At 43.9% G+C, this 14577-nt stretch overlaps 1 protein-coding gene across 1 annotated transcript in view; it reads left to right on the top strand.

Annotated features, from left to right (window-relative positions):
• Positions 1-547: 547 nt before the first annotated feature.
• IL17REL (interleukin 17 receptor E like) overlaps positions 548-14577 on the top strand; it is a 51646-nt gene continuing 37616 nt past the window's right edge. Inside the window, exon 1 of the mRNA XM_060279419.1 lies at positions 548-654. Coding sequence (XP_060135402.1) covers positions 559-654 — 96 coding nt within the window. The 5' untranslated portion in view covers positions 548-558. The remainder of the gene's footprint in view (positions 655-14577) is intronic.

The following is a 14577-nucleotide window of genomic DNA, read 5'->3' as shown; positions in this document are numbered from 1 at the left end:
TTTATTGTATTTTTGTTATTTGTATTTTTGCCAGTGCGCATTTTTGATATTGTGTTTAATTTTTGAAAACGAATAAAAAGTATTTAAAAAGAAAGAAAGAAAGCGAACACGAATCCTTGCATAACCCCCTATCTCTGTGCTCACACTTTTTTCAACTCATGGTAATAACTTAAAGTTTTACAACCAAAATCATGATTACGGCAAAATATTTACACAGTGACTCAAAACAATAGTAAAAATTTCTCTGACTAAGCAAGTTTGATTCAAAATTTAAGCTATTTGGAAGATGACTGTCTGGGACTTAACTTCCAGAATCTTGTGAGTCATCTGGCTGGAGTAAGAGTTGTTTTAAAATACAAGGGGGGTTGTTGGCTTTTTTATTTAAAAAAATCGGCCTTGCATGTTCTTGTTTTTTTTTAAAGAGGAGGAGTCAAGCTGAAAGATAATAAGGAGGTGCTTGAAGTCATCATATCACAGTATTTAAACTTAGTTTCTCAGAGTGGAACAGCTGTTTCTACAGGATAAATCAAAGGGTAGCTTTTTTTTATAAAAATAAAGATGCTATTTAAGGTGCAGATTTTTGCAATGTTTTGGGGAGTTTATGGCTATCAGCTCATTCCCAGGATTGAAGATTGTGGACTGACATGTTCTCAGGTATGTTACAATTTGCTCTATATCTGTTGTCTCTGAATAAGTAAATTAAATGCTGATAACTAGAAGCACCTGATATACTCATGAAAAAACTTCTTACATGTACCAGTTTTCAGGTGGGGGCTGTGGATTTCAACAAAAAGAAATATATATTCCATTGACCTTTCCCTAAAAATGTAAAATGAAAACATAGGGCAATAGCCAATGTTAATTATACTCTGAGCAGACCCATTTGAATTAATAGTCTGTTCTGGATATGACCAGCATTCAGAGAGAAACCCATACAGTGTGCCAAAAATTCATAGATACATTTTTGTGGCTGCAAAAGAAAAATAACTGTATTTTGAAGTTAGTAATGCTGAACTCTTTCTGGTTATGTTTGATACTAAACACTTAGTAACACAAGCTTTCAGGAATTGTTATTTCCAAATAGTAAAAATATAAAAGAGGAAATGAGAGAGAAAAATCAGACAGATATAATTCAGTCCGTATTAGGATAGTGTGGTCATATTTGACACTTTGATGCTGGTCATATTTGACACTGATGAAATTAACAAAACACTTGTGCCTAAACAGAGCACATAATTGTTTTATATCCTCACCGACTATCTGCTTTCATATCAAGTGCTCGTGGATTTATATATGATCAATAAACTAATTTAGGTCAAAACTTTAAACGCATTTATTCATGTGGGCTTGTGCTGTGTATTGGATATAAATGAGATGTAAATAAACGGCACCACTACAACCCTGTCATTTTCAGATTGAATGACTGTTTTAAGAATACTGACTTTTAAAGGTATCTCCACTTGGGGGCAGTCCTGCAGATATGCTGAAATAGAATACAATTCGAGTAGTGAAACAAGGCTGAGCGGTTTATGAAAGCAAAGTTTTCAGCTGAGAGCCAGACAGTGTTAAGAAGGGCAGAGTTTGCTAACAGCAGGTAGCTGCAACAAAATGTTGCCATGCATCCTTTCTCATAACAGGATAGGGTTTCTGCTAACCAATTCTTCCAATAACTCCCTCCCCTTTTAAATGATTGATCCTCAGCACTGTAAGGCTATTCAGCATGGACAAAGGACTGGAACTCAGTTACAGATTTCCATGTCAAAGATGCCAAGTTCAGTACCTGTCATTTCTAGGACTGGGGAAGTCTGAAATCTTGAAGTGTTCAGGTAGATGGTGGGATTTGTGTCATCACATTTACAGGGGGAAAAGGCTAAACTCACTGGGTAGTTTTAAAAGTTTGGAACAAACTGATTTCCTTCTGGAAAACTGTCACGAATCTATTACGATTACTCTTGTTGGATAACAGGAGTCATTTCTCGAAGGGCTGATTCATCCTTCGTTTTGGGTGTCTTGCGGCATGTTGACTCCCTGCTGCTGAATGTGACTTGCTCTCATTGAAAGTTATTGCGAGGTGATGACATCTGGCGATATGTCGAAATCTCATTGCTATTAAGCTATATATAACGGCTCCTTCACACGTGCAATTCATCAAGTGACGCACACAGTTGTTAATTTCTTATACAATAACTAGGGTTTTTTTAAAAATAAAATAAAATAGAAAATGAAATGAAACATTTTCCAAAACTCAAACAGAGCGCACTGAGTTGAGTTCCAGCAAATATGTCATGTCGTAGTCAGATATTGTATACCTAAAGACTGCAGTGCCCAAATTCACCCTTAAAGATACCTTTCTTGAGCAACTTGTGTCATGTGGGAGTTTTGTTCATATGGGATAGAACATGGAAGAGAAATCAAAATTACATTGTAGCCAGTGAAGATTTTATACCTGTGTTAAAACAGAGGTAGCAAACATCAGGGCTTTTTAAAGTTTGGGAGGGCAGTGGTATACTGTGTGTTGGGACAGAGGAGCAATGGCCCCGGGTGCAAAAAAAGGCACCCCCACAACAGTCTCCTTTATGTGACTGAGTTCCTGCTGCCTTCTGGAGCAATGGAGAGGCAAGTCATGCCTGCACTGGTCCTTTGGGTCTGGGGTGGTGCCTCCTTTTCCTTGTGGTCAGCGAGAGGACACCCCAGGGCTGGTCAAGCCGGGAGAGCTGCCAAGCTGTGTGGCCACCACCACCAAGGGGGCACAACACTTGCCCCACCCCGGGCACTAGCAACCCATGCTATGCCACTGGCAGGGAGCAAACTATTTGGACTAGAAAGCAACCCCGCTCCATCATAAGCAAGCAATTCATTCATTCAGGAAGTGTCTACTGATGAGAATGCCCTTGGATACATGTTTGAAATGCAGAACAAGTCCAAATTGACAGAGGAGTATTGGAGGATAATCATCTTAGGTTTAAGCACCCAGCAGTAAGACATTGCACTCATTAAATCAGTGGTTAAATTATCCCCTCTGCCATAATTTCAAATGTTTTAAAAATACATTAATAGAAGGGCTCTTCCCCCCCCCCAAGCTGGAGATAACCTCCCAGGAGGGGGCCATCTGGCACCTCTTTCCCTAGAAAAATAGCACTGGTTTAAAGTATAGTCCGACCCAGGTGGCGCTGTGGTTAAACCACTGAGCCTAGGGCTTGCCGATCAGAAGGTCGGTGGTTCGAATCCCTGTGATGGGGTGAGCTCCCGTTGCTTGGTCCCAGCTCCTGCCAACCTAGCAGTTCGAAAGCATGTCAAAATGCAAGTAGATAAATAGGAACCGCTACAGCGGGAAGGTAAACGGTGTTTCCGTGCGCTGCTCTGGTTCGCCAGAAACGGCTTTGTCATGCTGGCCACATGACCTGGAAGCTATACGCCGGCTCCCTCGGCCAATAAAGCGAGATGAGCGCACAACCCCAGAGTCGGTCATGACTGGACCTAATGGTCAGGGGTCCCTTTACCTTTACCTTTAAAGTATAGTCCACTGATTTGGTTCTTCAGTTTCTGCAGAACAGGCATGAAATTCTGAAACTCCAAGGTGAATTGCTAAGAGATTTTTAAGTGGACTGCGTTTTCATTCAGTTTATTCTATGCGCTCAGTCTGCATATCAATTATTACAGGGTACCCCCACCCCACCCCACCAGGAAGACTGATCTTTTCCTGCTTTTTGCTTGTGTAGCTTTTGTTGTTTCTAAAAGCAATGCATGTGACTAATAATGAAACTACTGCAAAAACTGGCGGCAAGCCTATTTTAAAGGTGTTGTAGGTTAACTAACCAGGTCAGTTCTTTTGGACCCCTGATAATTTGGCAGAAAATGATACACTTAGTAGTGAGTAACACCTCTCTCCCCCCCCCAACACAATGGGACTTGCTTCTGATTAAACATATAGAGTATTATCTAGCGGAGTATTACAGGGAAAGTCCATGGTTTTAATTGTATCTTTATGTTGCTTACTCTTTTTTCGCAAGAATAAAAGTCCTAAAACGTGGACCTCTCTCTCTCTCTCTCTGAAAGAATATGTAGAGGAGGAAATAATCAAGGTAAGCTGGGATTTCCCTGTCAGAGGAAAGTTGGTTTAAAAAAGCAGCCAGTGAATCATGAGGGAGTTCCCTCCCTGTTGTGGCTTTGGCCTCTTAACCTTTGATAAGGCTCACCTAAGTAGCCTGCAACCTGTGTGTGTTGAAACCTGCTCAACATTAACACCCGGGGAAAGCTGTGTGATCATGATAATTTATGGGCAAATACTTTGCAGTGGTTCGGGCTTGCGGCTTACGGCTTTAGGGTATTATTTAGTTATTAAATTTCCATACCGCCCTTCCTCCGAGGCGGTTCACAGCATAAAAATACAAAATGAAAAAAACCAACCCAAAATAATGAAACAAGAACAAAAACAAGCGATAAACCCTCCCCGCCAAGCATTTAAAAAACCATAGGATGTTAATCAGCCAAAGGCCTGGTTACAGAGAAGCATATTCTCCCAGCACCTCAAGATATGCAGGGAAGGTGCCAGGTGAGCTTACCTGGGGACAGCATTCCACAGAAAGGGAGCCACCACAAAAAGGCCTGTTCTTATGCTGCCACTCTCCAGATCTTTCATGGAAGAGTCACACGATGAAGAACCTCAGGTGATGATTTCAGGGTCCAGGTCGGTTTACATGGGGAAGAGATGGTCGCTGAGGTACTGCGGTCCTGAGCTTTATAAGTCAAAACCGGCACTTTGAACTGTGCCAGGAAGCATAATGATTTCTCCAGCATCCTACCTGAAAAATTTGTTCTTCTTTCCTTTCCTGTGTTCTAAAAAGGTAAAGGGACCCCTGACCATTAGGTCCAGTCGTGACCGACTCTGGGGTTGCGCGCTCATCTCGCATTATTGGCCGAGGGAGCTTCCAGGTCATGTGGCCAGCATGACAAAGCCGCTTCTGGCAAACCAGAGCAGCACATGGAAACGCCGTTTACCTTCCCGCTGTAGCGGTTCCTATTTATCTACTTGCATTTTGATGTGCTTTCGAACTGCTAGGTTGGCAGGAGCTGGGACCAAGCAACGGGAGCTCACCCCGTCCCAGGGATTCGAACCGCCGACATTCTGATCAGCAAGCCCTAGGCTCAGTGGTTTAACCACACAGCACCACCTGGGTCCCTTCCTGTGCTCTAGAGGGCACCTAATCAGATCAAAGCTCTGCCTTGGTCATGCTTGACCTTTCAGACCAAGATATGCAGACCTACAGGGAGTGGGAGATGAGCGCAAGTTCCCATTGATCACTTGCGTTGGCAAAGAATCCCTTGAGGCTCCTTACGCATCTTTAGTTCCAGCATTCTTTGCTGATGACCTACAAGTGTCTAACAAACACGTTTGCTTTGTTTGTTCTGTGCTCTATTAAAAGACACAACTAGTCCTGGGAAAGAAAAGAGGACTACTTGGACTTGCCCACATACTTCCATGCTATTTGAATCAGCAGTGGAATTTTTAAGAGCGCGGGATTTTGTAGGTTAAGTCACATCAACACCATTCATTTAAAGCACTCGTACCGTTTTGAGGCTGAATAATGATAATAATAAATTTATTTGCTGCCCATCTGGCTGATCTACCCCAGCCACTCTAGGAGGCTCCCAACAAATTAAAACACAAAACACCAGACATTAAAAACTTCCCTATGCAGGGCTGCCTTCAGGTGTCTTCTAAAAGTCAGATAGCTGTTTCTTTCCTTGAAATCTGATGGGAGGGCGTCCCACAGGGCAGGCGCCACTACCGAGAAGGCCCTCTGCTTGCATGCACACCATACATTTAAAAGCACCGAGCTGGAATCCTGGAAACTGTAGTGTATAGAGCTCCAATTCCCAGCACGCTTAACAAACTACAGTTCCCAGCGAACTGTAGTTTGATAAGGTTGTAAGGAACCGTAGCTCTGCGAAGGGGATTCCAACAATTCTCAGCACTGCTAACACTGTAGAGATCCCAGGTTTCTCTGGTGCAAGCCAAGTGGGCATAAGAGTGTGGGTGACAATAGCGAGAGGCTATAGCACAGTGGTTACAGCAACCGCTTTACATGCAGAAGGTCTCGGGTTCAATCCCCAGCATCTCCACAGAGGGCTGGGAGAGTTTCCCTGCCTGAAATCCTGGGCAGCCACTGCGAGTTAGTGCAGGCAATGTAAGCTAGATGAGCCAACAGTCTGACTAAGTCTAAAGCACCTTCCTATAACATTCCTATAATTTCTGTTGCTCTGAACTGTGTCGAGGGACTGTGCTTGACATCCACTCAGGGCTTGAATTTCATCCCCTCTTTCGGACTTACCGTATCACCAAAGGTTCACCCGACCCCAGGCTTCCTCCTCGTTCTGGAATGGGCCTCCCCCCTAGCCAAACTATTTATAGACCACAAAAGAGAGATTTTCTTCCTCATGTGATTAAGTTAACTGCTGCAAATGGTTTGCAGGAGAAACGACATTGTTCTGCCACAGTTGCTGAAACAGAAACCGGGATCCTCTTTCTGCAGATAGAATTCCCCGGACTGCCCAATTAGCTACACTAGCGGCCCAAATGGTGGAAACCTTTTTGGGAAAAGCGTATTTCCGAGGTTTGATGGCTCAAAACACCCGATTGGCTCTCTAAATACTCGTGCTCATTGGCTACATTCAAATGAAGGGAAGCTACTGCATATCAACCTAAGCAAGTTGTGCTTCCTTTTTCTGGTTATTTAGCTATAACTTTGAATAGAATACAGATAATTGAACAAACCTTGTTGTATTAGATTCTTGATTAAATTATCTTTCCATTGATATATAATTTTATGGTATTGCTCCACAAAGAAAGTGGTGTTATAAGCTATCAAACCTCAGAAATACACTTTCCCCAAAAGGTTTCCACAGTTTTGGCCACTAGTGTAAAGCGCTTGCTTGCTGGCAGCAAGAGGATGATATTTGATTTTTGCTGTAGCGAGTCTGCTTCTCTTCTAGAAGCCCATGAGGAATGTCTGATTTGGCTGTACAGTATATGTTTTGATGGTTACCGTATTAGCTTCTGTTGAAGGTGACAGGGACAGATTTTTTATGACTTCTGGTCAAGACATTGAATTCCTCCAGTTACATACCACTCTGGCTACGTAACTTTCAAGTTATGAACGCGTGCGGAGAAGCGCTCTGCGCGCTGTGCACGTGCACAGAAGCAGTGCCTCTAGTTACATTTTTCCCGGGGTGTGCACAGACCCCCCGGAATGAATGACATTTGTATCTGGAGGGCCTACTGTATATCAGAACAGAGGTCAGTCCAAGGAGACTAAATCACTTCCCCAAAACATTTCCACAAAAGAGGAGGGTTCAGCATTGTCGCAACAAGCCGCATTGAGCACAGCCGACCAGTTTAGGTCCTAAACGTGATCCAAAAGCAAGACCAGGAAACAGTCCAGGGCCAATATTACAGGGAGGTCAGGAAACCTATAGACACAGGCCCAAGGAGTTGGAGATTCATATTGTTTCCATCTTCAGCTCTCAAAGATGGGTGGGTTGGTGGGTGTAGGCAGATTCACCTCCTCTGACAGTTCTAGGGGGTTCTTCGTCAGGTATCAACCCATTTGGTCCCTCCTTGGAAATGATTTTTATTTGATTTTACAAATTCATTCACATTCAAAATCACAAGTTATAAAAATTGCACAAGATTCCTCCGAATCTCAAGACTTCCCCCCTCCCCTCCATGGGTTCTTTAGTTAACTTTTTCAACTGCATTCTATAAATCCTCGTTTTCAATACTCCATTGTATCCAAAGTTGATGTAACATGACAAGAGTTATTCAAGTAACGGCCAAAGTGTTCAAGTGTTTACAGTGGTCTATCAAATATAGCCGCTGGAACAGATTATGGTGGTGAGTAGGGGTTTCACTGTATAGATTTCTCCCATTCTTTGTCGAAGCTTTGATCCTCCTGGTTTCTGATTTTCCCAGTCATTTTTGCCATCTCTGCATAATCCAATATTTTAGTCTGCCAGTCCACTCTGGCAGGGACCATGCCGTCTTTCCAAACTCGGGCAAGCAGCATCCTTGCAACTGTTGTAGCGTACATAAACAGTCTTTTCAGTTCTTTTGGTATCTCTGCACCTACAATTCCTAACAAAAAGGCTTCTGTTTTTTTTTAACAAACATTATTTTAAACATCCCCCCCCCCCAATTCATTGTATATCATTTCCCAGTATTTCAAGGGAATCCTCATCATTAGATTCAGGCTGCTTTTCAAGGTCTGTGATCTGTTAGAGTTGGAAGAGACCACAAGGGCCATCCAGTCCAACCCCCTCCCAAGCAGGAAACACCATCGAAGCATTCTTGACAGATGGCTGTCAAGCCTCTGCTTAAAGACCTCCAAAGAAGGAGACTCCACCACACTCCTTGGTAGCAAATTCCACTGCCGAACAGCTCTTACTGTCAGGAAGTTCTTCCTAATGTTTAGGTGGAATCTTCTTTCTTGAAGTTTGAATCCATTGCTCCGTGTCCGCTTCTCTGGAGCAGCAGAAAACAACCTTTCTCCCTCCTCCATATGACATCCTTTCATATATTTGAACATGGCTATCATATCACCCCTTAACCTTCTCTTCTCCAGGCTAAACATACCCAGCTCCCTAAGCCGTTCCTCATAAGGCATCGTTTCCAGGCCTCTGACCATTTTGGTTGCCCTCCTCTGGACACGTTCCAGCTTGTCAGTATCCTTCTTGAACTGTGGTGCCCAGAACTAGACACAGTACTCCAGGTGAGGTCTGACCAGAGCAGACTACAGTGGTACTATTACTTCCCTAGAAGGATCTGGCTTGTCCTTGTAGGACTCCATACTTGGCTCCAGGTCAGGGCTATGTATCACAACAATCGCTGCACAGTCATGCTCTTAAGACAGTTTGTGTACCCTTTCGGAAATGGGGAAGCTGTAATCAACATGTTTGTTTGAGATCATTTAAGCAATACAGTATTCCCTTTCCCTCGGAATGCTTTTATAGGTCTATTTTTTTTTTAAGAATTACTGTTAGCATTTTATTCATTACTTCCTTGTATAATTCCAGTACGGGCACTAAAGAACACTTGTCTTTTATTCTGTTTCCCTTTTAAACTTCTTCCTGGTTTTTGGATTGCTGTTTGCACCAAGCTTCTTTAATATGGCTTCCTCTTAGCTATATATATCTTGGCTAGTAGGGTGAGCCTAAGGGACAGTCCCTGGTAAAGGTGAAATTTGAGAAATCAAATCTTGCCCATGACCTTTGCAAAGGCTACAGTTCCTAAGTGATATTTCCTTGAAAAAGTTGTCTCAGTGGCATCGGTGTGTGTGCGTGTGTGTGTGTGCACGCGCGCACACACACACACACACATTCTGGTGTTGGGCAGAGCAGAAAATGCTTATTTTATTTTTGTACAGGGGGCAAGTCTCTAAGAACACTCACATGTCCCTCTCTGTCTCTATCCAGGCAAGCAGGAAGCATTTTCAGAGATCAAGGGCACCTGCTAGCCAGGTAAAAATATCCAGCGAGGGTGAAAACAGAACTGGTGAATCAGTGGTGTAGCGTGGGAAGGAGGGAGGGAGACAAGGGTGGTTGCCCCAGATGCAAAGGTATTAGGGGGCGCAACATTTCAATACCTGGTGCAGCTGTGCACTTCCGTAAGTGGGCTCTGTTGAAAACAGCTTCTCCATTCAAACCAGGAAATGACCTCTCCAGACAAAGGAACGACTCTTCTTATCTCTGCAGCTCCGCCCCCCCTGGGTGATGCAGATGCCGTTAAGCAGTTGAATGTGCATGTGTACTCCGTCTGTTTCTTTCCCTCTCATCCCCTCTGCCTTGCCCCGGGCACTGGCAACCCACGTTACGCCACTGCGGTGAATAGTCTGGTCTGGAGAGATGTGGCCTAGGAGGGTGTGCAGTCTGATTTTAACCAACAGGTGGGGCTGTTCCTTAGCTCAACCTATAGCTCTCACTTTGACTTACGGTAATACAATCCACAAGCCAGGAAGAAGCTTAAAACAAAACAAAGAACTTTATTGCTGATAACCGACTGAAAACAGTAAAGAAAAACGAGAACAGAAAGACAAGTCCCATACTCATCGCATTATAGCATTATAAGTTTGTGGGTGCCTTGACCTGCCTTCTAATTCCTGGACCACACTTCTAATTCCCGGGTGCTGGACACTGGATTTAGCATGTTAAAACCAAGCCAGGCATGTTCAGGGGATCACTTAGGATGGGCCATTAAGGAAGGCAAAAGGAAAGTGATAAGCCGTTAGGGATCTCGTGAGAGAGAGGGGTCTTTCCTTGAGTTGGGTAGAAGAACAAAGACCCTTAGTAGAGTTTCAGGTTTGCAATTTGCCCTGGTGTGTTCTAAAGGCAAATTGTGAGGCAATGGAAAAGCCATCTAGGGAGCTGCCTAGTGCAAAATTAGGAGTTATGGAAGGGGGAGAGCAAGGCAAGCTGCAGAGCAACGGGAGGGAGGCTGATGGCTGCTTGAAACCAGGACTGTGCCTATGAGACCCTCCTGAATGTAATGCTGTATACCCCTCTATCTGGGATTCAGGTTCTATATATGAAAATAATCCATATATGATAAAGACACCACATTCTTTGCTGTGCCTCATTTCCAAAGGAAACGCAAACCCCAGGCAAGCACCTAGAATCCCTGGAATCTCGCACGCCTGTGGCGATTGGGTTAGTGTGTAACAATAGCAATTTATCTTCGTACATTTATTTGCCTTGCCTTCCTCAAGATGCCACTAACCAAACAGCAAAAAAAAATGCTCAAGCAAATCCACACCCGAGAAGTGAGAGTTTGAGACTTCTGGTCCTGGCTCATTTTATGTGTGATGAGGAACACACTTTTAATATGCATGCAAATTATATTGTGCCCAGCTTTACTGATAAGCAGAGATTTCAGGTCCCTCTTTAATGTGTATAGAGAAGAATGACTCAGCAGTTTCCCTTGTACAAGGAAATGGAATCTGACTTTGCAAATCAGGCAGTACCGGTAAATATAACAGAGATCCAATTTCTTATCTTTTTGACACTGTTAGCAATCATGACCATATTCATGCGTGTGTGTGCACGCTTATATCCCTCAATTCCACCCCCCCCCAACAAATTCCATTGATGCAAATAGACAAAGAGCAAGAGAAATAAAAAAAAATGTGTTTGTTTTGTGTAAATCCTGTTTCTTCAGTCCAAAAGATCTCCCTGCGTTGAGTAGCTGGCCATTCATTGCATCCAATCAGTGGCATGCGGTCAGTGGACTAGGGGAACTTGTCTAGTTCCCTAAATGTTCCCGGTAAATTAGAGTATTAAAGTATCAAAGCCTGGTGCCACCTTCCCCAAGTGCAGGAAGCTTCTGTCTGGCTTAGGAAGGGAGGCAGGATGCACTGATGGGGTCTAAGAGCCCTCCCACCCAAAAATGGAAATCACTGGGTTAAAGCTGGCTGAAAGTCCAGAGGTAGCATTATCAATTTATGATGGGGTGGAAGCTTTGCAGGCTACGAAGGATTTGCTCACAAATTTATTGACAGCTGCACAGATTATGATAGCTAGGAAGTGGAAGGGGCTAGCAGAATATAAAATGGGAGAATGGTATAAAGAGGTGTGGCATATAGCCATTATTGATAAATTAACATGTGCCAGGAGGAATGATTTTGAGGAGACATGGAAGGTGTTTGTAGAATGTGTACTGTGAAAATGGAAAGGGGTTAGACCATCGCGAGAGGTGTTGAAATCTTGGGAGGTTGGATAGTTACAATGGAATGGTCTCGGGGGTGGGGCGCACATTTTCATTCTTATTTATTTATGTTTATTACTTTGTCAAGGACGCTGTGGCGCTGAACCACAGAGCCTAGGGCTTGCTGATCAGAAGGTCGGCGGTTCGAATCCCCGTGATGGAGTGAGCTCCCGTTGCTCAGTCCCAGCTCCTGCCCACCTAGCAGTTTGAAAGCATGTCAAGTGCAAGTAGATAAATAGGTACCGCTCGGCAGGAAGGTAAATGGCGTTTCCGTGCGCTGCTCTGGTTCACCAGAAGCCAGTGGTGGAGCTTCATGCTCCGGCATGGGGGTGGGCGGGCGGAGAGCAGGCAGGGGCAGGGCTGGAGTGTGTCCTGGGGGCATGGCATGGCGGGGGGCAGCTGCGATGGCACCCCGCCGGGATCGCGCTGCCGGGGGCGGTTCGCTCCCCCTGCACTCCTCTTCCTCTGCCAGTAGCAGAAGCGGCTTAGTCATGCTGGCCACATGACCTGGAAGCTGTACGCCGGCTCCCTCGGCCAGTAAAGCAAGATGAGCGCTGCAACCACAGAGTCGTCCGCGACTGGACCTAATGGTCAGGGGTACCTTTACTTTTACCTATTACTTTGTAAAAATAAAAGTAATAATATTTTTTTAAAATAATAATAAAAAAGAATGCTCCCACCACATTCCCAAAGTCCACCCAGCTTTGGGAAGGATGCAGCAGGGCTCCAGCATCCTGTGAGAGATCCGGCACTTCTTTCCCAAAGCCCAGGAAGCTTCTGCCTGGCTTCGGGTGGGAGGCGCAATGCTCACATGCACGATGTCTGGACATTGCCCCCCCCCGCATCATCCTCGCAAGCTGCTGCCTCTGTCCCTAACTGTTCCCCAATGAAAAGAAAATCACTGCGCCTCACTGATTCTCACCCCTGGTGGCCTGTTTGAACAGTGCCCCCCCTTTCTTCTTTTCCACGACACCCTTAAATATTACAACATGTGTGTACACAGTGCGATTGAGCAAATTCTACAGATGGGGGGGGAGTACTTCTTGGCTAATTTATGAGTCATGTTTTGCTGAATTCTTCTGCTGAATGTAGGTTAGTGGGTCACCACAAAGAATTCTCAGAAATGAATTTCCCCAAATATCCAGAGTTCTTAAACAAACAAACAAACAAACAAAAACAAACAAACAAACAAACAAAACAAAACAAAAGGAGTCAGCCATACCACCCTTGTCCTGCTTTGGACTGGAACAGTTTCACTGCTTGTACAGCTGCCATTGTTTTGCTTGCTTTTATAACTGAATAGTGTAATGTTGTAAGCTGACCTCTGGTGAAGGGCGGGTAGGAAAATTTAAAAATGAATGCATCATTTAATACTAACAGAAAATATACACATACAAATATATATAGTCAGAAACTAATACAGTGGTACCTCGGTTTAAGTACATAATTGGTTCTGGAAGTCCGTACTTAACCTGAAGCGTACTTAACCTGAAGCGTACTTAACCTGAAGCGAACTTTCCCACGGAAAGAAATGGAAAGTGGATTAATCCGTTCCAAACGGTCCATGGAGTACTTAAACTGAAGCGTACTTAACCTGAAGAGAACTTTCCCGTTGAAAGTAATGGAAAGTGAATTAATCCGTTCCAGACGGGTCCGCGGAGTACTCAACCTGAAGCGTACTTAACCTGAAGTATGAGTGTAATTGGTTCTGGAAGTCCGTACTTAACCTGAAGCGTACTTAACCGGAAGCGAACTTTCCCATTGAAAGTAATGGAAAGTGGATTAATCCATTCCAGATGGGTCTGCGGAGTACTTAAACTGAAAGTACTCAAACCGAAGCATACTTAAGCCGAGGTATGACTATATATATATATATACATACATACATACACATACCCTAAACATTTTGTAACTCTAAGTTTGGCCTCATTGAGGGCCGTATTTCAATATGAGTAGGAAAATGAGAGTACCCCTAAACATTTTTTTAAAAGAAAAAAAGCACTGTGTATATATATATATTTGTTTGTGAAATCGTATTCTGCCAGGGAGTTTCGGAATTTTCAGTCTGCCTATGTTTTTGCATAATTGAATGCAAATTTGTGTAAAATTTTATTTATGCTAACTGACGTTAACCTTGATACAGATCTGATTTCCCCCTTTGCTTGCCAAGCTTTTGCTCTGTGATGGTTGGATGCATAGATGCAAATAAACACATCTGAATCTTGTGGAGGAACTGAGGCAGAGCCCATCGTTTGGCCAGTTAAGGCAGCTGTTTTTTTTGGGTTGTATTTTTTATTTTGCAATGGGGGGTTGGTCATGAAAGGGCATCAAACAGTCAAGATCCGAAAAAGTACTGACTGTTCATTGTCCACCTCTCTCAAGAGAAAGGCTGTGCTCTTATTCCCACGAAGCGTAGTAGCTTTAAGCAGGTTTGCAGCCAAAAATCTTAACCTTCTGAGAGAAGGCAAGAGAGAACAGATCAGATCAAAGGAACTGCTCTAGTTGTTCCCGTCGGATCAAAGAACAATTCTGGATGTAGAATAGAAGTGGGAGATGTCTGGCACAGGTCCCAGTTTGACTTGCACAGCTGTATTATTCAGGGGACCCAAAGAGACCAGCCCACCCCCACCTCGAGTTGGTGCCCTTGTGCATTAAGAACTTTGACAGGTGAGCAGGGCAATGCAGCTGTCAATCATCTGATGTCATAAGGACAGAAAAGGTTCTGGACCAACATTTTCTCCCCACTGTCTTTAACCCAACGGAACCAGTAGTTTTCTGGACATCGAACTATATTTTGAACCCTGGTTCCAGGTTGTTTTGGT

This window comes from Zootoca vivipara, chromosome 10 (genome assembly GCF_963506605.1).
Source record: "Zootoca vivipara chromosome 10, rZooViv1.1, whole genome shotgun sequence".
Classification (NCBI taxonomy): Eukaryota; Metazoa; Chordata; class Lepidosauria; order Squamata; family Lacertidae; genus Zootoca; species Zootoca vivipara.
The sequence above is the reverse complement of the archived record's forward strand: the minus strand, read 5'-3'. Positions and strand labels throughout refer to the sequence as shown.